Source organism: Simochromis diagramma, unplaced genomic scaffold, assembly GCF_900408965.1.
Source record: "Simochromis diagramma unplaced genomic scaffold, fSimDia1.1 OVJJ01000816.1, whole genome shotgun sequence".
In the NCBI taxonomy this organism is placed as follows: domain Eukaryota; kingdom Metazoa; phylum Chordata; class Actinopteri; order Cichliformes; family Cichlidae; genus Simochromis; species Simochromis diagramma.
In genome coordinates, this window is record NW_024386908.1 from 8,471,974 (window position 1) to 8,497,758 (window position 25,785).

General features: G+C 39.4%; 2 protein-coding genes across 8 annotated transcripts in view; both read right to left on the reverse strand.

The window, feature by feature from the left end:
• adipor2 (adiponectin receptor 2) overlaps positions 1 to 13,471 on the reverse strand; it is a 29,336-nt gene extending 15,865 nt beyond the window's left edge. The window contains exon 1 of the mRNA XM_040035248.1: positions 13,333 to 13,471. The gene's annotated coding sequence lies outside the window, so the exon portion shown is untranslated. The remainder of the gene's footprint in view (positions 1 to 13,332) is intronic.
• A 6,465-nt stretch (positions 13,472 to 19,936) lies between these two features.
• wnt5b (wingless-type MMTV integration site family, member 5b) overlaps positions 19,937 to 25,785 on the reverse strand; it is an 89,872-nt gene continuing 84,023 nt past the window's right edge. For all 7 annotated transcript variants that reach the window (XM_040035255.1, XM_040035256.1, XM_040035254.1 and 4 more), the window contains 2 exons: positions 22,079 to 22,237; positions 19,937 to 21,993 (listed from right to left, as the gene is read on the reverse strand). In XM_040035255.1, coding sequence (XP_039891189.1) covers positions 21,694 to 21,993; positions 22,079 to 22,237 — 459 coding nt within the window. In that variant the 3' untranslated portion in view covers positions 19,937 to 21,693. The remainder of the gene's footprint in view (positions 21,994 to 22,078; positions 22,238 to 25,785) is intronic.

Below are 25,785 nucleotides of genomic sequence, written 5' to 3' on the forward strand. Positions count from 1 at the left end.
CACCGAAACAATCTGCAGATTTCATTAAAATTTAATAAACTATCATCTTGTCTTTATTTTTAGTTAGCACATACCTTACACACATAAAGCTGTAAGCTAATGATAGTTATATAAGAGCAGATGCTGCTGGTGCAATAAGCTGTACGCTTTACGTCCAATGGATGATGATCTGATTAGTCGACTAATCGCAAAAATAATCGCTGATTAGTCGACTATCAGAATAATCGTTTGTGGCAGCCCTAATTAGAAGGCCAGAAATAACAGCAAAATATATGAACTTGTGCTACAAAGAGTACCACAGATTCTTTGGCAAAGTAAATCTGGACCAATGATTATGTGACAAACTCCAAAGGACCATTTTAAGCAGAAAAAACCCTGAAACCACAAGTTTATAACATTAACCTAATACAATCATTCACAATAACAGTCTCCAAGTAACTGAAAAACAGAATGCAATAAGAAACAAAATATATATTATAAAATAAATACATGATCCTGCACACCCCCGTAACAGCCAGTGCATAAGTGAGGCTTCGTGTTTGGTTTTTGGCTTGGCCGCCCAGACTAAAAATAAATTCAGTGGCAGTATGGCCTGAAAAGGTCACACGTTTGTGTTCTCCTGACACACAAAGTGTCCTGCAGAAATATCACCACAGCCAAACAGCTACCATTGATTACTGCATTCTCTGTCACTTCAAAAAAAGTTGCTTATGGCATCGAGGCCTTAAACTACTGCACCTACAAACACTCAAAGCCAGCTAGGCGCTGCCAAATTGCTGTCATGTTGAGTTGCTTAGCGACAAGAAGTGTCAAGGACAGAGACAAGTGTTTCACACACAGGAAAAAGACACGGAGGTTCAGAACTTACAATTTCCTTTATCGTTCACAAAATACGTCACTATTTCTCAGAACAGTTCTTCGTTGGATTTTACAGGCAAATATATCACGTTGTTTAAGTTAGATAAACAGTGTGGGCAGCAAGGTTGAACAATTCAATCGCAATGCAAAGAGACATTCATAATGTAGCTAATGAACAAAATTCATAAGGTAGCCTCACAATATCAACAGCAGTACGGCATGCTCATATTTGTATGTTTATACTGTCTGCAGCATGTTTTTAAACATTCACTGAAGCTTTAATGCTCTGTACATAATGAGAAATACACCTACACACACATATCGGCATACTGTTTATTCACTGTGCCTCTCCAGCACACACACATTTGCTCCAGAGAGGCCAAGTTGATGTGAGTACGCCCTCGAGCATTGGACCACTTCATTTAAACCATCTCTCTGTGCTACCAAACAAGCATTAGGGGATTCTGTACACTCAAGGGTAAAAGAGGAACACAAAGCATGTGCGTACAAACACGAACCACTTAACGTACCATTTGTAATAGGGTGATGCAAGTATGTATGTAAAGCAATTGTTACATACTCCCATAAGTGTGGCGGTGAAGGGTAAAAAGAAAGTAAACAAGAAAGGAAAAAACTATCCAAAGCTAAGAACAAAGAAAATCCTTAGAGCCGCAGGAAAAATGCTGAGCGTCAAACTTTGTGACATTGACCAGCACGCTCTATTATACGCAGAGAAGATGATGGCGACTATTTGAGCTGAACTGAGATGACTGGCCAGTGGGCAAGTTCCCAAATCGAAGCACTTCTACATCTAAAGACTGTCCAATCAATCTCTCCCCCTTTCCTTTCAGCTTCTCCCCAATCGACCATTTACGAAAATTACACTCTTTTCCACTCTGGTTGCACTGTTATTTTCCGTCATGATGAAAAGTTAGATTTCATGGAGGGTCCCTATTAACTAGAAAAAAAGGGGAATAAAGTATTCTTGAAGGGTATTTTGGCAGCTATAATAGTGGATTCCCAGGACAATAGTCTTGTGGTCTGATTGCTACACAGGCGCAAACAGCTCTCCAGATGATTCAAGTCGCAGACAAGTTTTGTTCTGTGTGGTTGTGACAAAAACAACAATATTATGAGAATAACCACAAAGTTATACATGTAAATAACACCAAAAAATAGATGTGAAAAAGCATTACAGTGTAACAAAATAGAAAATAGGAAGGAAAGGTCTTTAGCCTTATGCTGATCAAATACAATAATTATGAGGAAGTTTTGGTGCGTTTGTTTTTTGAGACTGGGATGTTTACATGATTGTAAGTCAAATATATTGTGATTTATGCTCAGAAAGTCTTTCATCTTTCCCCTGGTTAGTCAAATAACTTAAACAACTAGTAAATTACCCCTGACAAACACCACACATGCTATTAAAAAAAACCCCAAACAACTCAAAGTAAACATTATAAGCATGTGTCACGATAAATGTCAGGTCAGAAACAAGCTGACTGGCTATATTGCACAAACTAATGTGAATTAAAATCACTGAGAATGATAAATATGAACTTGACCTTGACCACAGTTTGGGTGAAGTCCCACATTCCCATTAGGTGATCATTGTGTCCAAGTTCCACTGAAACCTGACAAATACTCTGGGAGGAGTAGAGATTCTTATGACCTGTGGACAGACAGACGATGGACGTCTGGCCACGGCATGAGCTCATCGGTCCTTCAGCCAGATGAGCTAATAGAAACGAAACTGAGATGTGCAAACCCACTCCAGAAACTAACTGAAACTGAACTGGGGAAAAAAAAAAAAAAAAAAAAAAAAAAAAAAAATCATAAAATGAAATAAAAACCAATAAGAAAAATAAGAGGAAGGAGGAAGAAGAAGAAGAAGAAGAAGAAGAAACAACAGAAAGCTTCAACTCTGTAAAGCAAAACAATAAATTTGCAGGTTTGAGAACAGACTCACTAAAAAGCTTTACAAAGTTGAGTCTTTTCACTTGTCTGTGTCCAGCTGCCTGGGAAGTCAAAGTCAAAACACAATGATTGGCACTACTTAAAGGGAAAGACACAAGCGCCACAGTTCTGACCCCATACTGAGATAAAAAAGGCACGCTATCAGGGAACATGAGAGAAAAAGAGAGAAAAAAATTATCATTTTTAGACACCAAACCAAATGGGGCTTCCCAGGGTCTGAGCCAAAGCCCAAAGAGGTTTCATTTCTGAGAGACCAGCTGACACACAATGTCTGTCGACAGGATGTGAAATGACTCACCATCAAGATGCTTCATGCTGGGTAAATCTATGATCACAATTTTCTTGGCTCATAAAAGGCTTGTGAATGTCATGTACACGCTTATTGTTCCCTATTAACGTCCTGCTGTGACGTCCAATAATTTTCCACACTCATCACCTATGAAACAAACCAATAACACAGACAACTTTACCATCTGCTCTGTTCTTCTGCTAATTATAGCCACTCACTAAATGCCATCTACCTGACCCTGAGTGGTACTCGGGGAGAGACAGAGGGCTGGACAAAAAGGAGCCTGAAGGAGCCGGGTGGATGACCCGCTGGAACAACTTCAGACAACAAAGGAATTAACTGACGCTCCCACTCAAAATCTCTCCTGGAGAGCCCCTGAGTAATGCTTCCCTTTACTGAAAATAAACTCCTCTAGTGCTTTTCAACTATGTCCTAAAAAGAATTGAAAAAAATACAACAGAGCAAGCAATCCAGAATGCATGCTGTCAGCAATATTTTAGAATAGAAAGCAATCCATATTTTGAAATATTGGGTGCACCTCCTTTCATGTGCATGAGCTTAAGCTTTATTGAAATTTTCTGGGGGACTGTTTAGTTTTCATTTTAGGAAGTTGCACAGTATTTTGCACCATATATGGAAAGAAAAACAAACAAACAAAAAAAACCCACCTCACTAAACCTTAATATCAGTTTAAAAAAAAAAAATCACTAAAAATGTATTGATATCACAACAACCTTGAGGTCACATTATTACACATTACTTTAATGATGGACACTATTGAGCTTTTAACATTGATGCTATTGATCCGACTCAAAGGTCAATATCCACAGTACAATGAGTGCATGTATCCACTTCATGCAGGCTGTGATAGCATGCTATGAGCACGCATGTTTAAAGATTACATTACTGATGTCACTCAGCTCCAGTCTTCAGTTTGAAAGAATGAAAACAAGTTTAAAAGCGCTTACCAGCCTTGAAAATGAAAGAAAACAAGTTGCGGTGAAAGGATGAGGTGCACATATTTTTGTTAAAACCACTACATCGAAGATGGAAAAAAAACAAACAAACAAACAAACAAAAAAACCTCCACAGCTCTGACTTACTGCTTAAGAGTGTTTATTTTTAGTATATCATCACCGAGCACATCTTATCTGCACTGCCTCCCGCTGCATGTTCTGTCTGATGTACTAAATCCAAAGGCACCAATTTAAAATCACTTTACAAAACAGCAGACAGAAGGCTAGTTGGTTTGCTTTTATCCAGAAGTAAAGTGTTCAGATTGTCACACAGAGTTCACTGTGCCCTCCAAATCAGTATCTCTTGCTTCACATTGTGCAGTTTTGCAAGTCATTGCATTCGCTCACTAAACTCTCAAAATCAAAGGCACATGGAGGACAAACACATATTTACTCTTCTCCATCTTATAGATAATATTTTAGAACAATAGCTGGATATTTTTGGCAATAAATATAAAGACTGATAAGACGTGTGTGTCAGGGGTATGAAGCCACAAGCAGTAGTCCGTCAGGAGTATAGAAGAGGCTTCAAAAATCCAAGAAATCAATCCAGGACACTAACAGCAAACTCGGATAAAAGTGGGGAAAGAAAGCCACCGAGGAAAGAAAGACAATAAGAACAACTGAAGGCTGAGCGGAAACATCAATGCGGATTGATTTGCTCTCGATTTCTTTATTCCTCCTGAAGGAAAACTAGGAGTGGTGAACATCTGGCAGCTGCAGAAAGTGGAAGTATAGCGGGGAAAAAAGCCAAAAAGCAGAATTACCCATTTCTGCTTCTTAAAAAGTGCACTGACAACGATTTTAGGTCGACAGGACGATCGCTCATGATGGCTGTGACCATTTTTGCTCTAAATCACAGCTGCCACAATTATCATATGTAAAAATAAAGCTGGAAAATATTATAAAAATAATATCTCATCATGATAAATAGATACAAAACAGATCAAATGGCTCATGCTTAAAATTTCTGTTTTTTACTCCTATTTGGAGCTGTGCTGTTAAATTTCATTTAAACACATGAATCCAAATAGTTCTACTGAGGTTATATTAACCATGTCTTATATTTCCATCACGGAAAGATAGTTTCACAATAATGACCGTTATCATTTTATTGCCGAGCAATATGTACAAATGACCTGTAATAGTGTGGTGGGTGCCTTAATGTCTCTCCAGATAGCCAAGGGAAAAAAAATGTGAGGACCTTCATTATAGGTGAAAGTAGTGGACAGAAGCAGGTGAAAACCTCACTTCTGCAAAATAAAGCAGACAGAGAGAATAGAGAGACGCAAGAAACAAATGTGAGTGAAGGGCAGAAAGTATGACTCATTAAACTCATCCTTTGCAGCATCATCTGCTTGGCAGACAGGCAACTATGCCTGTGGACTGCATCAGTGTGTGGGTGTTTGTGTAATGACACACAGTTTTAGGTCATAGACTAGTGCAAATTAAACAGAGTTTGCTTTACTTTGATTTAGTGAAATGTAGGACAAAGGTCAGCATAGTACAAGTAGTGTTGCTCTTCCTGCTGCAGAAATTAAAAACAAAACAAAACTGTGTTCAAACATAGAGACGGATAACCATTTCAAATTCCAGAGAGAGACCAGGAAAAGATGTATTTTTTCCTGCTCCCCCTTTGGTGCAAAAATGTTCTCTTGTATTGACTGATTATGAGTTTATATATTATTATTGGTTCTGTTATTATTAAAATAATTTACAGATTCAACATTTGTGTGTCTGCGGTACTCTTGTACTGGTGTTACTGGTACTTAGTAGTGCTTTACCTTGCAAATTTTGGGGGAGATAATACATATTCACTTAAGATGCTGTAAAAAAAAAAAAAAAAAAAAAAAAAAAAAAAATGTAACCAACTAAAATCTAAAAATCATGATAAACCAATATCTAACCACTGCCTGGGTTGGGTGTCAGTGGGTAACATACTGTAGGACGGAGGATAAAAGCAGCAAAAGGTAAGCAGTCTAAAGGTTTTTCTACCAGTTGACATGACTGAAGAGCTCTAATGCATGACGCATCCTCCATTGGCCTCCTTCACTTTGGCTACGTTCACACTACAGGTCTTAATGCTCAATTCTGATTTTTTGATCAAATCCGATTTTTTTGTCTGCTTGTTCACACTACAAATAAAATGTAACAGCAAACACGCTCTAGTGTGAACCCTCAAAGCGGCCTGTATGCACAAAAAAAAAGACGTCACACACAACGCGCTCTGTTTAGATCCAGACCAAACAATGTTTGACTGACGGCCCTTAATATAAAGACTTGTTTCTGACTTTACGTTTCCCAATTTTGCTTTAAGTTATAAAGTTATTTTGTTATTTACATATGGCCTAATAATTATCCTTATTGCTTTTTTAGAGAGGAGCAGTGCTTCAAAGAATAGTTGCAGATTTCTGTCAGAATCTGCAGATTATACAGTACAAATAAAATGTTCACGTTTCTCCAATGCTGTCTTCCCAAAAGTTTCACTCACATCTACGCTGGATGGCCAGGAAGCGTTTGCGATGTATTCTCGGGCGCTTCTCCGGCGCTGATAATTGGCGTCTGTCTTGTGTCAGTGACGTAAAAGACGGATTTAATGCGACATGACCATTCAAACAGCAGTCGCTTTCTAAAACATCATACGAAAGTGACCCAGATCGGATTTGTGCCGGTCACACTGTCAGACCATGATCGGATTGGGTCGCATAGGGTCAAAAAAGTCCGATTTGATGCGCTTTCGCCTGCAGTGTGAACGTAGCCTTTGTCACTGTAGTACAGCAGCTGTTGTGAATCTTTTATTGCACCTACTGTAACATAAGGTCTTTTCATCAAATCGATTAATATTATTTTACTTCAGCGGTCTCTTGTGTGTGACTCACAGTGAAACTGAGAGGAAAAGGAGGAACCAGCTTGACTGGGAGGGACAGCAATATGTCACAATGGCTTGCAAAAACTAGAGCAAATAATTCTGGTAAACATATATATATATTTTTTAACTTGGCAATCTTTAGGTCAAGCCTATGTCGAACATATTTTTGCACTGTTTTTCCTATGTACTATTCTTTTTCCTTCTAAGTTGAGATGGGATAATGTCTGAAGTCTGATTCTCAGAGTGGTATTCTGTAAAAGAAGACACTCAAACCTAGTTTAATGGTGTTGTATTGCAACCGGAAAACTTTAATAACTGCGTCCCTGCTTTATCTCTACAGGTACTGACTGTTAAGTTGTTAATGTTGTCAGAAGGAAGTACATGTTAAAGGAACAAAAGTCCAGCTGCTCGAGTCACTTTTTAGTCACCTTCTGGACTGCTACTTAATCAACATAACGCATTTTTTTAACCAAAGCAATAACACACATTTAGCATGACACAGGCCTAAAGCAGGGATCATCGAAGTAAAAGAATCTACCCAATGTTGCTTAATATCCAGCCTGGGCATGACAATCAATTTTTTCATGACCTCCTGCCACATATTTTCAAGTCAGTCAGCAAGTCTCAGTGTGTCAAACAGGTTGCACAAGTTTGTCTGTCTTATGTCAAGCAGAACAGGTTTACACAGATCTGAATTTTCTCCCTTCTTGTAAATATACACATAATATAGAAGTTTTAACACAAAATAAAGGTGAAACAAATAAGTCCACTTATTGAGCATCTAAACTTGCTAAGTCTATATCAAAGTACATTAGCAGACTTTCTTAATGTAAAAATAGCCAATGAACAGAAAGTAGGTCGCAGTATGTTTACATAAGGACTGTTATTTAATACCGCCATTTAGATCTTCTATGTCAGCTTTTTTTATAAAAAACAAAAACAAAAAAACAACTGATTTAAATGGAGATTAAAACAGACACTGGCCTCTGATATGTAGAAGCTCTTTTTAAATTGACATAAATTTAAGAGCCACAAACTTGTTGCATAAGATAAAAACTGCGCAACAACACACTTTGTTCAGTGACATTTCAACAACGTCATAAACTTTACTACAGACCTGCTGTCATGTTTTGTCAGATTTTGGCTATCTCCTTTCACTATGCATATATTAGTACCAGTCAAAACAAACAAAAACAAAAAAATATTTACCTTGGAAAGGCAGGGAATTGTGAGATAACAGTGAATGCAGTTAGGTTTATGTGGGAGTATTTTAATTAGTGCAGGAATTTTCCATTGTTGGTGAAGACTCTTGTCTCATTAAACTGTCAATATCTTAAGCCCCTGACCTTGTTTATGCAGACACTGAGAAAAATGGTTTTGACATCAATACCTTACATCTATTTTTTGCTTTCTGTGCACCTTTGGTTCTGTTCCTACAAAGCAATTATTCTTGTGCATTTATCAGCTATGTTTGAGAAAGTTAAACTTAGGTAAGGTCCTACGCAGTTTTACGCTGTCCTCAAAACTGCATTCACCTAATTGTGCTTTATAACATGTGCATGTTTCTACACGCATCGAACAAGCCACTCTTTGTATGTGTAGCTGCCTCGTAGTGATTTAAACCTGATGTTTAGAGACCACATGGCTGCCTTTACTGTTCTCGGGGACTATATGGCTCCCCTGAGACATCCTTTAAATTTAACCAACCTATACACACCCTCCCACACTCTTTATCCACACACCTAAAGTTAAGAGATTGGATAGAGTGAATAAGTGTTTGCTTTTACCTACTTGCAGCTTCACACGGGTGGGGTCAGCTTCTGGAGTAAATTAGCACACGTCAGACTACTTGACAGCCAGTTTAGCATGTTTTTCTACATCAAACACAATCCCAGTTTTAGAGCTTTTGTTCTAAAACAGTTGCTGAGCGTGTCTCTACTGGTGACCTGATAAGTCCTGATGAAACAGTGACTTTCTGATGCTGGAGTCTTATGATGGAAAGCTAAACAAAGGCAACCAGTGTGATGTAATCTACACACACACACACACACACACACACACTTTTGTTCTCAGCTTTGCAGCACACACACAGTACAGTTCCCCCCCATGCTTGACAGACATGGTTGTAGGTGAATATGCCGCGCCACAGTTTTTGCTCAAATAGTGACCTCCCCCCAAAAAGATATTATATATTAAAGATATTGTAAAATGACATTTACTGAGGACAGCATGTACAAAAACATTTTCACTAACCAATAATGCATTGACCTGATTACCAAAGGAGAACCCTGTGGTCAGACCAGTAAACACAGAGTTGTGCTATAAACTGGTGGGTCCAGGCACCAGACGCCATGCTGGTTTTATTGTAATACTCTTAATATCCTTCAAATGATGCAGTCTAAAAGGGAAATCTTCTCTATAGCTGAAGAGCTCATCACCTGTGATTTGTGTGGAAGTAATTCAATACGCTGAAAGGGTTTGGAGCACGTGCTCCAGATGGAGAAAATAACATGAAACAGCCACATGGTTCTGCCTGTTACTTTGAGTCGCAGACTGGTGATGAAGGCTAAAATATCGAACATGATACAGAAAAATCACTTAACAAACTGTCCTTGAAATTACATAAACATCTCAAGGCCCGAAGTAAACAATACTGAGACCACATCCTGAGCAAATTACTAGTGGAGGGAAAATATTAGAAGATGAAGCTTTTAGTCTCTAACTGGAACCAAAGAAAAAAAGCCCATAACCCATCAACCATGTGACCACATCAAGGTCACTGTGCTGCTGGCTCTGCTGGAGAAACAGCACAACCAAATGTTTTCAGACACTAGGTGGTAATCTAAAAGTAGGTCAAATGAACAGAAATGAGACCTGAAAATGAAAGAGGGAACCTAAAGCCACTAAACACAAACTCGTTATTCTGTGTCATGTGGAGCAGACTGGATAAAACACAAGTTTACTTTTTGTTTTCTAAGGATTACAGTAAGATATTTTAATGGGGAGTCAAGCAATAAAGTTGACTGATTAGCTCAGGTTATGTTTTTTTTGTAATTAAAAATATTTTTCAGATTCTGCAACACGTGTTCTTACACAAGGCATGTGAATGAAGATAACTAAAGGTTTTAAAAATAATAGTTAAACAGTTAAAATTACCACTGCTGATTTCTTTCAGACCACTTGCCATGTTATCCAATGAAATGTCAGAAAGACTTGTTTTTTGGGGGGGTTTTGTGACTCACAGAAAATATCACAAATACAGATATGAGAGACTAGAAGGAGTACACTTTTAGCACTGCTAATCAACTGATTCTTTGCTAATTTACTTTCTGTTGATCTACTAATCAATTAATTGTTTTGGTTATACACAATTGAACTTTATGACTGAAATTAGTTTTACTGCAAATCTAGTGACTCATCTGCTAGTCTTCAAAGTACAAACTCACACACATGCAGACACATTTTAACATAGTTTACACTGTTTAGAGTACAAGCTGGGAGTATTGTGTGTCTCTCCAGGCCTATTTAGGCAACAGCATTTGAACAAACCATTTTAAACAAAGGCCTGAGTTTTTTTGTTTTGTTTGGCACACAACAACACAAACAGAGACAAACACACACACACCCCTGTTGTGCATGAAAAAGAAAAAAAGGACTAAAGAGAAGGGAAATATAAGAGAAACAGAGAGCAGCTACTCTGTGTTATGATCAATCAACTTAGCAATGACAGATCTCTACTATTCTTAGAAGCTATGTTTAGCTGCTCTCCTGCCTGGCACGCTGTCAAAGGCTGACTTCATTATACATTAAGTTCTCCAGAGAGTTGAACTTCCTGGAGAAATATGACGTATTGCTCAATAACCATGTCTAGCTGGTGTGGTACAAACATAACCTACGCAACAGATTCAGTTTTTCTATAACAACAAATCAATATCCTCCAACAGGAAATTACTACAAAAACTTATGGCGTGGTCCTGTGAGAACCCTGCTCTATGCACAACTTGACTTTTCTACAGGGCATGGACTTTATGTAAAACCCAATGCATGCATCTGCTTTGCATCCTTGTGTGGATTTTCAAATAGAAGACACATACAGGTACTTGAGAATTGAAGTAGGTAGTGTGGGTGTATGTAATTCTGTTTACAGGCAACGGTTTTAAGGTTCTTTCTGGTGCTGTTAAGGTCAACAAAAGCTAAACTTGAACTTGGAAATAATGACAGAGCAAAGTAAGGGCGGGGCCCTACTGGAAAGACAAGAATAAAAGAAATTCAAACATAAAGAAATGCATAAAATATCCAATAAAAAAAAAAGAAAAAAGATGTTCCATGAAATATCCATAAGCAATCTCAATTTAGGGCAGAGCTGGAAGTGTTTCTGTGCATATAAAGTTTGGATTCAGGACAAATGTGTTATAAGCTACCCCAGCCAATAAAAAATGTATGAGATGACTTCATGTTTTGTGGCAAACCGAACTGTTAAAATACTGAAATGGGATGGGCATTCATATAATATTCAGCTAAAAGGAAATATTAGGTAGCATAACAATCCAAAGAGTACATACACGAGGGGGGGAAATTAGTGAAAGAACACAACTAAGTGCCTTCATAGGGTGTTCAGTGAAAAAAAAAAAAAAAAGTGTCTTTGTGCTGTTTCTACAAGTTTCCAGACAACTTCTAAAGGGATGTCCAGAAGATATTCTTCTATAGAGTGTGTTGTACAAGATGCAAAGTCCAAGATCTCCCACAGGTTTTATTGAGTTTGAGATCTCCTGACTTACAGTTTGCTAATCAGGGTCAGCACCAGGGCTGATGGATTGAGTGGGCAACAAACTTTAACACGGGGTACTGGTATGCTCAATTGTTTTTTTGCAAGTTTTAAGTGAGATCATGCTTTAAAAACAATCTCAAAAGCTGATGATGGGCTTTTTTTTAGTTCCAAAGAGGTATACATAAGGCATCATGGGCCAATGTGCTCCAAAATCAGCATTCTCCTCATCTCTGATTGGTGCAAATGCTCTTAACTAATATTAACCCAATAATTAACACAGGCTTGGTTGTTACTACAATAACTTGTAGGCATTCAAGACTATTATTATCAAATATCATAATTTACTTACAGTTGTAAATGTACAGAAAATTTAGCTGAGGAAGTACAGTGACCATTTTGAACCGGCCTTCAGTGTTGTCTCCTGGTGATGAGTGTCATAATGTAACAATCATATTTCCATAAAGTTAAGTATTTTTTAATGAATGTTAGCAGATAAGATGAATCAACTATTCCTCACACATGAAAGAAATGACTATAGCTTTCTGAAAAAAAAAAGTTACAGGTCACACTGACTTACACAAAGTCACCTCTTTTAGGATTGATAACAGGAGCTCAGCTTACACCTCTTTTTTTCTTTTTTTTTTTTTAAAATAGGAACACAATTTGTTTATGAAATAACATGAATGTTTTGAGCTAAAGAATCAGAAAAAAAAATATGACGGCATTTCCAGGCAGTTTATCAGTTTTAACAAGTCATCAATGACTAACAAAGGAAGAAGGTGGAAAGCACAGTATGCATTTAAGATGAACAAAACTGACTCTACAAAAGACTGTCAAGTGATTAAATGAATCAGCCTAAACAGCAGCTTCCCGCTTCTTTTATTTTAGATGACAAGCTTCGAATACACTGAAGAGCCACTCAGAGTAAACTCACAGTACCCGGAGTCAACACAACACGGGAGCAAGCAAGACAAAGAAACCTAAAACTCTAGCTGCACTACGTTTTTGTTGACAGCGACAATTCGTTTACTTTTACTACAAGACATACACCAAGGGGCGTTTTTATTTGTATAACATTACGTTGACGAAAAAATATTTCTTACGTTTGACACGAGCTGTAATAAGAAGCAGACTGCTGCTCAGCGACAGGCAGCGATGATGGTTTGTTTACACCGAGCTAGCGGGCTGGCTAGTCCGCTAACAAGAGCTGACACCTCCGAAAGAACCCAGATAACTCTTTAAGAAAGCTTCTTTTTCTTTTGACAGCCTCCCAGAGCCACCTATCTACCTCCAAATATGCCAAATATGCTCTCACAAGAGTAAAAATGACTTGGAAAAAGAAAGCAAAGCTGTGCTTTCTAGCTGGCTAGCAGACTATGCCGTTGTTTTGACAGCCCAGAATTAGCTGAATAGCAAAGCTGCTAGCTGGCAGGTTACATTCAGGGTGGCGCTAACATTACGCCAGGAAAGTCCAACAAGAAATAAAACAGCTCTAAACAAGACAGAACAACAACAATAAGAATTAACAGAAACAAATGAGAATTGTAGTATTCACCTGCTCCGGATGACCTGGTCTGTCCGTAGTCTGGCTATAGATACTACAGCTGACAGAGAGTTGTGGCGGGTACTCTGCTCTGCTCTCTCCACTATAAGCAGCTTCTCACAGTCTCTGGACCAGACTGGACCCAGAAACGACGGGAGGCAGGCATTCACTGAATGACGCCGCTCGCATGAGCTTGCATGAGCCAATCACATCGCACTTTATGAAAACTCACCAATCAGAGACTATCAGGAACAGAAAGGTACATTCCATAAACGAAGAAGCGTTTTTGTAGTTTTTATTCATAGGCCGAGTTTATAATCGTAAATGATTAGCCTTGTCTCATGCTTTCTTGCTTTGTGGTAGATCTTTGTTCTGTTTTCACTGAGATATTTGAATGCTAATCAATAAAAAAAATCAAATCCTAAAGAAGTAAATCACATTATAACCATATTCTGCCTTTGAGACGAATATATGTTATAGTTAGTTTTATATAATGTGATCTAGGTATCTGTGCACTACAGTGTTCTTCAATGCCCTAAACCAGCAGTTTATCTTTGCCAAAAACTTGTTTGGCAAGCAGCTGCTGTGTGGAAATTGAGCAATCACCTGCCAAACCACATTAGCTAAACAATCCAGTGTTCGTGTATGTGGTCTGCAACTAATCATTAATTAAAATATTGATTAAGCTATCAAGTATTTTTGAGACATAATTTTGTTTATTTCATGAAAGTGTAAGTCTCTGATCTAAAACAAGTACTCAGAAGCTGTTTAAAGTCAGAGAGAGTCAATATGACTTAAGGGGAACAGATTTCTTTAAAAAAAAAAAAACAAGATAAGGACCAATATAAAGCAGAGATGTGTTTCTGTTAGAGGAGTTAACCTGTGGAATAGTTATGACAGTGATTTAAAAAGATGTAGTTCATTTTCCTTGTTTAAAAACATGTTTAAAAATAGAGAAATATATAAATCAAGAATGAAAAGAGCAAAAATAATAATACTGAAACTCTTGATTGTTTTGCTTTGATGTAGTTACTTATCTAAGGTGGAAAGTTTTTTTCTTTTGTTTTGTTTTGTTTGTTTGTTTGTTTTTATGCTTTGCTTTGTTTTATGCTTTGCTTCGAGCCCTGTGTACAGGAGCTGCATGCTAAAAGATCTTTTGTTAAAAAGGTTGGCGTAATAAGCAAATGCTTCAGCCAATACCTTTTGATTAGCCTTGTCTCGTGCTTTCTTGCTTTGTGGCAATCTTTATTCTGTATTCACTGAGATATTTAAATGCTAATCAATAAATCAATAAATCAAATCAGACAAAAACATGTTTACATGCGAGTTTTTTTGGTTTGCTTTTGCAGATTATAGGACTTAAACAGTGTATTACTGATCACAGTTGCTAACTACAAGCAAATTATTATGTTGATATACCAATAAACTATTCAGTTATTGCTTGTCTCTTCTGTTACACCAACTCTCTGCATCTCCAGCATCCATGAATCTTCTCTGTGCTCATTTTCTTTCTTTTTTTTTTGCCTGTAAGCTTCATATTCAACATCCTTTGTCCAGTATATCCACTATCCTCCTCTGCACATCTCCAAACCATCTAAGCCATGCCCCTCTAACTATGCCTCCAAAATGCTCAACCCAAGCTGTTCCTCTGGTATACTCTTTTCTAACCTTGTCCTTCCTGGTCACATGCGATGAAAATCTTAACATTTTCAGTTCCATCTCTTGTCTTTTTGTTAGTGCCATTGTCTCTAAAACATATATCATAGCAGGTCTCACTATCATCTGACAAACATTTAACTCTTGCTGCTATCCTTCTATCACAAATCCCCCCTGACACTTGTCTCCACTTGCTTCACCCTGCCTGTATTCACTTCTTCACCTCTATTGTGCACTGTCTGGTATTTAAACTCACCTGTCTTGCATCTTTACTGTTACACCTGTCTCCTTCTCATTCACACACATGTATTCTGTCTTGCTTCTATTGTATTTCATTTATCTTCTCTCCAGTGCACACCTATACATCCTCGGGCTATCTTCCACCTGCTCGCTCCTCTTACTATAGATCACAGTGTCATCGTAGCCATCACAGTCCACGGAGACTCATGTCTGACCTCATCTGTCAACATGCCCATCACTATGGTATTAATCAAGGTATTTCTTTCTACAGCTATTATAACATGATTGTTAGCAATGTTCACTGACGTGCTGATGAGAATTAGAGGACTGCTCGACTAACTGCTCTCAACGCTCTCTGCCCCGAGTGCTGCAATTGTGGCTGATTCTGTGGAAATGGGTTATGCAAGGCTCTGGTAGCTGAGTGTGGGCCAACACGGGGTGGTTTATAGTGTCATTGAACTGCTTAAGCAAGTTCACAGTACCATTTCAATTCAGTTTAGTTCAGGTTTATTTAAATTGCGCCGAATCACAACAGCAGTCACCTCAAGGCGCTTTTTACGATTAGGTAAAGACCCCACAACAATCCAACAACCTCCTGAGAGCAAGCACTTCACAAAGCTAGCATTTAACAGGAAAAAACCTAAAGCAGAACCAGGCTCAGAGGTTCTGCTGGAACCACGTGTTTAACAACAGATATTGTCTTACTTTTAAGAAATAGTATTTGGAAGGAGTGACTTGACTCTGAAAACACTAAAATCTTATATCCACTGCTGCGCTGAAACAGATAATCTCTGTGGCAGGCAATGCATGATGACGTTACCTCAGAACTTTGACCTGATTATATCTGTGTTCTTCTGTTGCAATTGGGATATCTTATCACTAAAGTTTTATCTTCTTTGAATTAGTTCATTGGATTGACTCTATATAGATTACAAAGAGACAGATAAAACAAGGATGCTGCGTGTTACAAAAATAAGTACAGTTAAATAAAAAAAATTTTGAGAAAAGAATTGGATTCATTTGCAAAACAAAGAAGTTGGTAATATTGACAGGATCTCATATAACTTGTAAATTATAATTTTATATATCTTTACCGAGGTTTTAGAACTTTTGCTGTTGATAAAAAATGTTTTCAAGCAAATCAGTGTATCTCAGCGACCATCACAGATTTCATATCTTTTCACAAAGGTTTCTTGTTTACTTTGTGGTGTAACTGATGTTTCTTCAAATGTCAAGGACTTAGAGCGCATGAGTACATAATGTGATTTTAACCTTGTGTACTGATACCAAAACTGATAATTTTTCTCTTTTTAAAAGCACATGACAAAGTGTGCTCAGTTTCTCTGCTGGGAAATACAGCAGACAAACTACACAATGGAATTAATTTTCAGCGTCGCACTTTAAATGTTTACGTGCAAAAATAAAGCTTGGGAACTGACATTTTTCTTCCAAATGCTTGATTAGGAAATGATCTAAACATTTGCTTACAAAACACCTTTCCAGCTCCACAGCTCTCTAATGAACTCACAGTCGTGTGGTCATGCAGGTTTGCATAACCTTGATTACTGTTGCACCAGGTTCTCGTTGCTAATCCAGCGTTTAAAGCTTTTTTTTTGTTGCTCTGTGTTATTTTGGAGTTTGTGGCCATTTGAATGATCTGTTGGTTCTGTAACAAGTGGAGAAACACAGAAGACTTGCCTGCTTTATTAAAGTCAGGAAGATGGTTTTATTTGGCTAAATAATGAAATCATAATGATTAAATGTTTCATGAACATTTGAGCATTTACAAGTCTAATCTGTGCACAGTAAACTTGATTGTGTAAAAGTAGAAAATTAAGAAATGCCGGGGAGAAACTGACTTGATTTCTCTCAAATAAGTCATTGTTTACATCACATTATAAGTAACTTTCCATTAGCTAACAGTGCAGAATTTAATAGGCGTGCGTTACAGTGTTTCTTCAACTGTTGCTGGGATCCAGGTATCCACAACATGACACAACACACCTGTACACACCTAAACCAGATTCACACCTGTGTTTTCTTCTTTGCTAAGGTAAGTGTCACTTAGAGTCATTTTCTTTTGGATCACACTGCAAACTACGGTTAAAATGGTTAAAATTATCTTGAAGAGAACAGCATATTAAAATTGCAAATTGGGTGACTGTTAGTGATAGAAAAGTTTATCTGTAATTAAGAATAAACTCATCTCCACAGGTTCAAATAAAGCAATAGAAAGTTTTATTTTAGCAAGCTTCCCCCCCATGGTCACTTGCACGTGTCCTCGCAGGGTTTACAGAAGAATAGAACACCTGATGTAACACCCACCAAACCTGTTAAGGTTACCGCACCTCTCATTCTCTCCTTCACAGGCCAGGGCAAGTTTTAATTACTAACTAACGTAGCTTTCAGTTAAGCAAAGTTGCCAAGCCAGACAAGAAGACTATGCATTGCTAATTGTTTTGTTCCTTAGGTGTAGTTTGCTAGATCTGAATACTGAGTCTGTTTTGGCATAACACTTGAAAAGGCCCTGAATAATTAACAAGACTGGCTTAACTTGATGTTAGTATATTCTCGTGACGCCTGGTTGCTTTATGTTTGGCGTCACTCTTCATTAATAAACATGTTGGTTTCTTACATCTTTCCTCATTGTGCAGTGTTTTTTTTAACCTGAATAAGCATTTTGTGTAATTACAAACCGTGCTATAAACGTCAATAAGGACGAAAGAAGTTGTTGCTGTATTGATGTGGGAACTGACCATACATGTTTTTTCCACATCTACAGAAGATTAGATGTTCTGGTTCATTGGGACTCAGTGATCCATTCTGCTGCGGCCAAATCTTGCAGAAAGCATATGGTTGATTGAGCTTATGGATAAGTGTCTGAGCATCTTTGGTTAACTTGGTCTTTGAGCTCCGAAAAAGACACAAACAGAGCAGCCGACTCAGAATCAGGCTTTTGAGTTACTGTGTGCATGTGTGTGTGTCTGAAAAAGTGGGGTTGTGTCTCTCCTTCAGTTCAGCTAATCCAGATCAGAGAGTTTGCATATAGATCTCTTTAACCACAACAGCTGCTGGATAATCTATAAACACCACGTGTGACATCCCCATGTGTAGTTTGCTTCTGGCATAATGTACAGCCTCAGTAAAATGATGAAAAGCAGCTTTTTGTTGATGCTAAATACAGTAACTAAAATAAAATGCAGTTGAATACCAATGACATTATAACACTTTATCACCGTGACTCACTATGGTTTGTACAAAGAACAACATGTTCTGCATAGTAAAACACATCAGATTTGTTGTAGTTCACAGCTATTTGCTGTTATTTTTTCTCCCATAATGGAGGATTTCAGCCTCTTAGGTTGCTTTTCGCTGGACATGGGACAAGCAACCAGAGCTTCCAACTCCTTCTCCAACATGTGGGGAGGACAGGTTGTACCGGAAATGAGCTCATTGCTCAATGTCAGAACACCTCTGAGAAAGGAAACAAATGTTATGATGTTATGATAAATTGTGTGAGTCATTGTCACAGTCATGTAGTCCAAGCGCATAAGGAAGAAAATATGCCGTTAAACTGGTTAGGCTAAACAACTAACAAGCTGGCAGTCAGACGCCAAGAGGTCTTCCTGGAGCCGGGTCTCATTAATGGTGTTCCTGACCGGTTTGCAAACATTTTCTGGTCATCTTTAAGTCAGACAGTTTGGCATCCATACTCTTCTGAACTATTTTTGTAAACATAACCAGTAATAGTCTCATGGGATGAGAAGGCCTCATCAAAGAAAGGAAGAATTACTCACTGTTGGTTGTTTGTTTCAGAGAGTTCAACTTAGCGGCATCACAACAGCAGATGGCTGTCAGGTAAAAAGGATTAGACCGACCATCAGGTTACACTTTCACTCTCCTAATCTCCATTAAATGCACACATATGCCGATGTGCCACAACATTAAAACCACCTGCCTAAAACGGTGGGTTCGGATGTCCCCTTGTGTCCAGTGCTGAGATACTGAGAGCAGCCCTGCTGCTTCCTGTGGTCCCCTAAGGATTTGCCTTGTTTAATTACACACCAATGATTTTTTTATGTGATTAGGATCTGCAGAGCTTTGGTGCTGCCTCGTTTTGTAGTTTTGTCTGGCTGAAGAAGGCCAATTCTGCCATGGAGCTTGTTTTAATATTGTGGCTGATAGGTATGCATTTGTAGATACACAACCAACACGTGCACACTGAAATGATCATACTACCTAACCAGCAAGTGCAGATTGCCTACAAAAGTAGGTGAGGAGGATTACACAGGGACAGCGCTGTAGTCGGTCATGGTGCTCTGGTCAGTAGTCTAATCCAATTACTCGTGAGCAGCTAAAAGTAATGGGATTGTTAGTAAGGTCACCGTACAGACCTGCTTAACCGTGACTGTGCACTTGACATTCAGCTTTGGGCAAATTCTGCTGGGATATTTTACAGTTGCAGATACATGATGAAGCCATCCTGCTGGTTCCATAAAGAGGCTGTGGGAGAATCCAGCCTTGATGATTTAGATATAAAAGAGCAGAAGAAGAGTCCAGGACTGGACAAGCTGTTTGGCCATCTGATGGGATCAAAGGTCTCAAGGAAAAGTGAGAAAGTTAAGAAAACTGAATGATTAATAAGTGTAAGCTACTAATATATCAGATCCTTAAGGTCATTTATGAATATACATCATATTTTATACTTTTTATATTGGAAAAAACTAATACATCCACATAAAAACAATGGACGTGAGAACATTCATGTCTTTAGGCTACTGTAACACTGATATGATCAAGAAAGAATAATTTAAGGTTCATTTAAATGTAAATGTGCAGATTAAGTCGAGATTAAATGTCTTGTTGTCCCTAATAAAGTTCTGCCTGTACCTGAGAAAACAGCCACCCCGATGACAAAGACGTGTCTGTGCTTATTATGTTGATGGGTGAAGACAGGGAAAAATGTTGGCCCGGATAAAAACTTTCCCGGAAGAACTGCAGCAGACTTAAAACACAGAAAACCTCATTTTTTCAAAGAGTAGTTTATCAAAAGAATACACAGTAATGCTCATGTATAAAAACATAGAAAACAGGAGAATCAAAAACAATAATAAAATATACTTTCTGTTCTCATCTACTATTTGTTCTTTTTGTTAAAAGTAATAAACCTTAAGTCCTCTCTGTTTTTGCACGTTCATGAGTTTCCACGGCGCGCTCCATCCTCACCTGCTCACTCTGTCCTCTTCGTGCCAACTGCATCTAACATCTGTATCACAACTGAGCCAATAGAAACGGGCTAAAAATCACGCTACGACAGGACTGCTAAGTCGACACCACGGGGGCTGTTTGCTGCTCTTATCGAGTTGCGCTACAACGCGAGATGAAGATGTCCACTCACAGCGAACGTGTCTCTCAGTGTGGCTTCATTAAGGCAGGTACAGCACATTAATCTCACTAATGGAGGTTTCGCTCACTTTGCTGTCACGTGAAGGTCACGGAGCCGGACGGCCGGTGTGAGCTGCTTGTTTAAACAGCCGTGGTGTCACGATGGCTTCAACCACCAAGCCTCATTAACCTGCATAGTCACACTTGTCAGGTCACGGGTGCAGGATTACTGCTTTGATGATACAAGGAACAGCAGCAGCTACACCCTCTGCTGCTACTTGTACAAAACAGGTGGTGCATTTAGTCTTTTGAAGAGTTTTTTTTCCCTGAACCTCACTGTGTTGTGAAACAGAAACAGATGCAGCTTGTGCGCGCATTTGTGTATTCCTACTTTTCATTTATTCATCTTTTTGATTAATTTCCTACCTTATTTACACCACCAATCGGAACTTTTCTGCATTTCTGCCGTGCATGATAACACATCTCTTAAATCTCAGAATCTCTCTCGCAGGGTTAAAAGGTCAGACAACATACATGGTGACACAAGTGATCACTTTTCCCAAAGCATCAATAGATTTCTCTGAAGGGTGGGGTCCAAACTGTGTCCTGGGTTTATTTGAGTCTCTTTAAATAGCAATCAAGAGTTGTGTATTTATTTATTATTTAATTATATATTTATTTTTTCATCTCACACCAGTCACATCTCCTCTCACAGATCATCCTCAGTATCATTCATTGTCCATCAGCTTTGCTTGTTTCCTTTATGATTGTGATCAGGACTCCAAAGACGACAGCAGAAAGCGATGACAGAGGGTGGGGGGAAATAAAAATCCGAGGTGTCTTTTGCCCTACCTTTCCATCCATTGATGTGTTATCTACTTCCAAAAAATATGCTGCACAGGTGCTATGCAGTTTTTATTTATTTTTAATTTTTTTTGCTTGGCTTGATGTGAAATGGTGGGAGATGAGGACATTTGTCAGAAATCTGATTTTTGTGCGTCTAATCCTGAACAAAACTCTCCAAACATCACCGTCCCGTCACCTCCGGCGCCCTTAGTCGTCACCGCCGCCTCCTCCAAATCCTGAAGTGCGCTATTTACACACAAACTGATCCACGAGAGTCGTGCAGCGTTTGCACTTGACGTAGCAGCACCAGTGGAACTTGCAGTGGCAGCGCTCGTGCTTGTAGGTCTTAAACTGGTCGTAACCTCTGCCGCAGCACATCAGCTCGCAGCCGTCCATGCCCTCCGAGGTTTTGTTGCAGAGTCGGCCCTGGGTGCCCAGCGATCCTGTGGTCTCATTGCGGAGGCAATAATCCGGGCTGGGGTCGATGTAGACCATGTCCTGGGTGGTGGGTGGGTTGAAGCGCTTGTCTAGAAGCTCCAGCTTTCCCTGGTGGATCAAGGACAGAATTAGCAGAGGCAACACTTAAAATGGTTCCTGAGGGAGGAGACAGAGACATGAATGGATTTAGTACCTTGCGTCCAACCCGCATGGCTGCTGCGCTGTCGTATTTCTCTTTCAGGAACTCTCCAACACGTCTGAAGTCGGCCAGCTGGAGCCAACAGGTCTTCAAACTGCAGGAACCCGAAACTCCATGACACTTACAGGCCACATTAGCCAGGTTGTAAACCGCCTGTTGGAGTAATCGAAAAAAAAAGACATAAATGTTAAATAATCAAAATGTATACAGAGATCAAAAAACCCCAAAACTCCACATTAGTTTTTACACAATAAATTTTCACTACAGACATAGATGTAGACTTTATTTAATCCCACATGGGGGGAATTCACAAAGGACAGGAAGAAAAAGTGAATAAAGAGATATTAGTAAAAAGAAAAATAGTCTACATACTATACTACTAAAGGTTACTATATACAGTAAAATACACTAAGATAAGTGCAGTGGGAGGGATTACTATGCACAAGCTGAAGCAAAATAACCCATGTTTCTCTTTCCTCCTAATACCTGTCATTGTGATGCTTCAGTCTCACCTCCAGGTCAGCAGCTTTAGCTCCAGCTCTGTGGTGCAGATTTACAATCGATTTGCTGCTAAGCTGCTGCCATCTAGTGGTACAAATTTGTAACTGCTCAGCTCTCATCATTACAGCGAGCACATAGTGAGAGGGGAACATAAAAAAGCATCATGGAGCTGCTACACTGTTGGAACGGCCAATTAAAAGACCCCAAAATATAAAGAAGAGATGAGTTGTGCAAACGTTGCTGCACACACACACACACACACACACACACACACACACACACACACACAGCAACATTTTCTCCAAAACTGGCTTTGTGGAGGCAAAATTATCTGTTTATTTAAGAAACCTCTGTTAGGTGGGCTATACAATGAACGCAGAGTGAAACAGATAAACAGGAGGGAAAATGGAAAGCAAAGAAAATGATTTTTTTCTCCATATGTGCTGTTCTTCGACGCTGCTGTCAACATGACCCCACCAAAGTAAAACAAACAGCTGACTTGGAATAAAAGGCCCGCTAACTGGAGGAAATGTTCCTCTATTGTAAGTAGTCTTTCCCACATAGTTCCCATAGAAAAAACTATCCCTTGAAAATAATTGGAACATGACAATTATTGATTTAAACACATCAACATGAACAAGCTTTTTTTTTTTCCTTAAGATAAAACAGCTCCTACTTTACAGCGTTTGGCCTTGTTAGAAAAACAGGAACAGGAAATCTAAGATTTATTGTCCTCACAGCAGTGGGCTTTAGGGGGAGCCCTTCACCCCTGCAGCTTTACCAGGTCAATTAAACTGCAATATAAACAAACCAAACAACCCACACCCACACCCCAAGCATAGACACACAAACAAGTACAAATTGTTCTTGGTATTGTGCAAGCACCTACAACCACTTAAACAAACTCCAGCGCATCTCCACGCAATTCTTGCCGAATCGAGTTCTTCTGACTCCCGATTTCCCCCGATTCACCCTCAGACAAACGAAACCCATCACTCTGTCTCCTCACACTGCCTGATCTCAATTACCTTCTCACCTCTGTTAACCCCGGCGTCCCAAACAGCCTCCCCAGCGACCCCCACCTTCCACCCCTGTTCCCTCTCCTCTACTTTACTACCCAGCAGGCATAGCACTCGGCACCCTCCAATCCCATGAACCGACCTCAGTGACCCCCCAGTGTCATTTTGTGGAAGGGTAAAATGATTTTTGGTGATTCTCTCTTTGATACGTTCTTAAGTTTAACTTAAACTGAAAGAACAGAAGAAATAGAAAGGCCATATAATACAACCTTTCAGAAATGTGTTGTAGCTTCAGAAGAATGGTGCAACTTGGGACTCTGAGAATTAAGAAAAACCTTCAGATATAAGTTTAAAGGAGGAAATTCTCATGTTTTATGACTCCTTGCCAATTTTACGAGCCTTTGTTTTCACTGAGACTCCCGACTGTGTGGTTTATGACATGTTTACAGCGACAGTAACATTTCACGTAACAAGGATGGGGAGGCCATTACTATGTTTTTCTGTGCTAATCTTCCCAATTAACATTTCTCCACAGCCAGTGCTTAATTTTGTGACTTTGTTTCATTTCCTTCATTACTCTGAACATCATTGTTTGATGTATAGAGCTTTTCATTACATACTACTACCTGCCAATAGCCTCATGTTGCTCAAACCAAACCATGCATGTGTGTGTCCAGCATCACACTGAGCTATTTGGTAGGTCATGCCTGCTGGGCACAGTGACACTGGACCTGATGAACACACAGACACACACACACACACACACACACACACACACACACGCACGCTCAGTGATCCGTGGTGGAGACACAGTCTCTGTGTCAGGCACAATAGGTTTTTACTCAGACAGGGTTAGGGGTTTAGGAGCTGTGTGTGTGTGTGTGTGTGTGTGTGTGTGTGTGTGTGTGTGTGTGTGTGTGTGTGTGTGTGTGTGTGTGTGTGTGTGTGTGTGTGTGCGTGCAGAGTGAGAAACAGAGAACACAGCCCACCCTTTGTGGCAGTGTAAGCAGTGAATGAGGAATGAAAATGGCAACACGTCTCCCTGCCTCATCCTCTTTTTTGCTCTGTGAAGGATAATGTTGCTATATTTGGCTACATTGTTGCCTATATTTTAATCTAATCATGTGAAGGAGGACTGAAATTTGTTTGCTTCTTCAGATGCTTTTGATGCTCTGTAATGGGCAGATTTAGATTCCTTCAAAGATTGCTCTAACACTGAAAGAAAAAGCAAAAAATGAACTTTCAGCTACATGTGTCCACCAAGCTGCAAAGCACCAGTAAATGTGTTTCTATACTGGGTGAAACTGGCCCATGCATACTCTATCTGCTTGTGCCAGCACTTAATTGAAGCTTCTGGATTACCATACGTATGCTGAATTAAATAAACTGAGTTTTTAGGAAACACTTGGGATGTGCTGGGTGCGATTTTCTCGCACATTTCATTGCAATAAAGTAAGATCTGATATCTTTGGAACAGTAAGGCATGATACTACAGACAGTGATGACATTTCACCAAAAAGTAAAGACAGATAAGCACCTAAAGTGCCACGTGATATCCCCCCCCCCCCATTAACAAAAGGACCCGGGGGCTGACATAGTGATTGAAAATGATCTTGTGTGTTCAGAGCAGAGGCATCTCAAAAAAGGCCGGGAATGTATGTCTGGCTGTTTTTTGGGTCTGTGTAACGAGCGCTGCCTCATTTGATTTATGTGGAGACAGTGGAAGTTAGTAGCTCTCTGCGTGTGTATTTGTGTGTGTGTGTCTGTGTGTGTGTGTAAGTGTGCGAAAGTCTTTGAGAGTCGCAGAAGTGTGACGGAGGTCCATCCCTCACCCTGTGTCTCTGTCTCCAGACGTTTGTGCACACGGACGACCACGTTGTCCACCGCTCACACAAATCAAATGAGGCTGCAAACACACACACGGACACACACACACACACACACACACACAGACACACACACACACACGGACACCGCTGTCACCTCCACAAAAGCCCTGTGGTTTGCCTTGTTCAACCAAGCAAGACAAATCCTGCTTAGGACAAACCAGCGTGTCCACGATAGAAAGACAGAAAGCAGGGTGGGGCCGGGGGGATAGAGAGAAGGAGAGAAACTGTCTTCCTGTCTGTGGCTCTCCTCCTTTTCATCTCTCCCTTTGCCTCTCTTCCGTTTCGATGGATA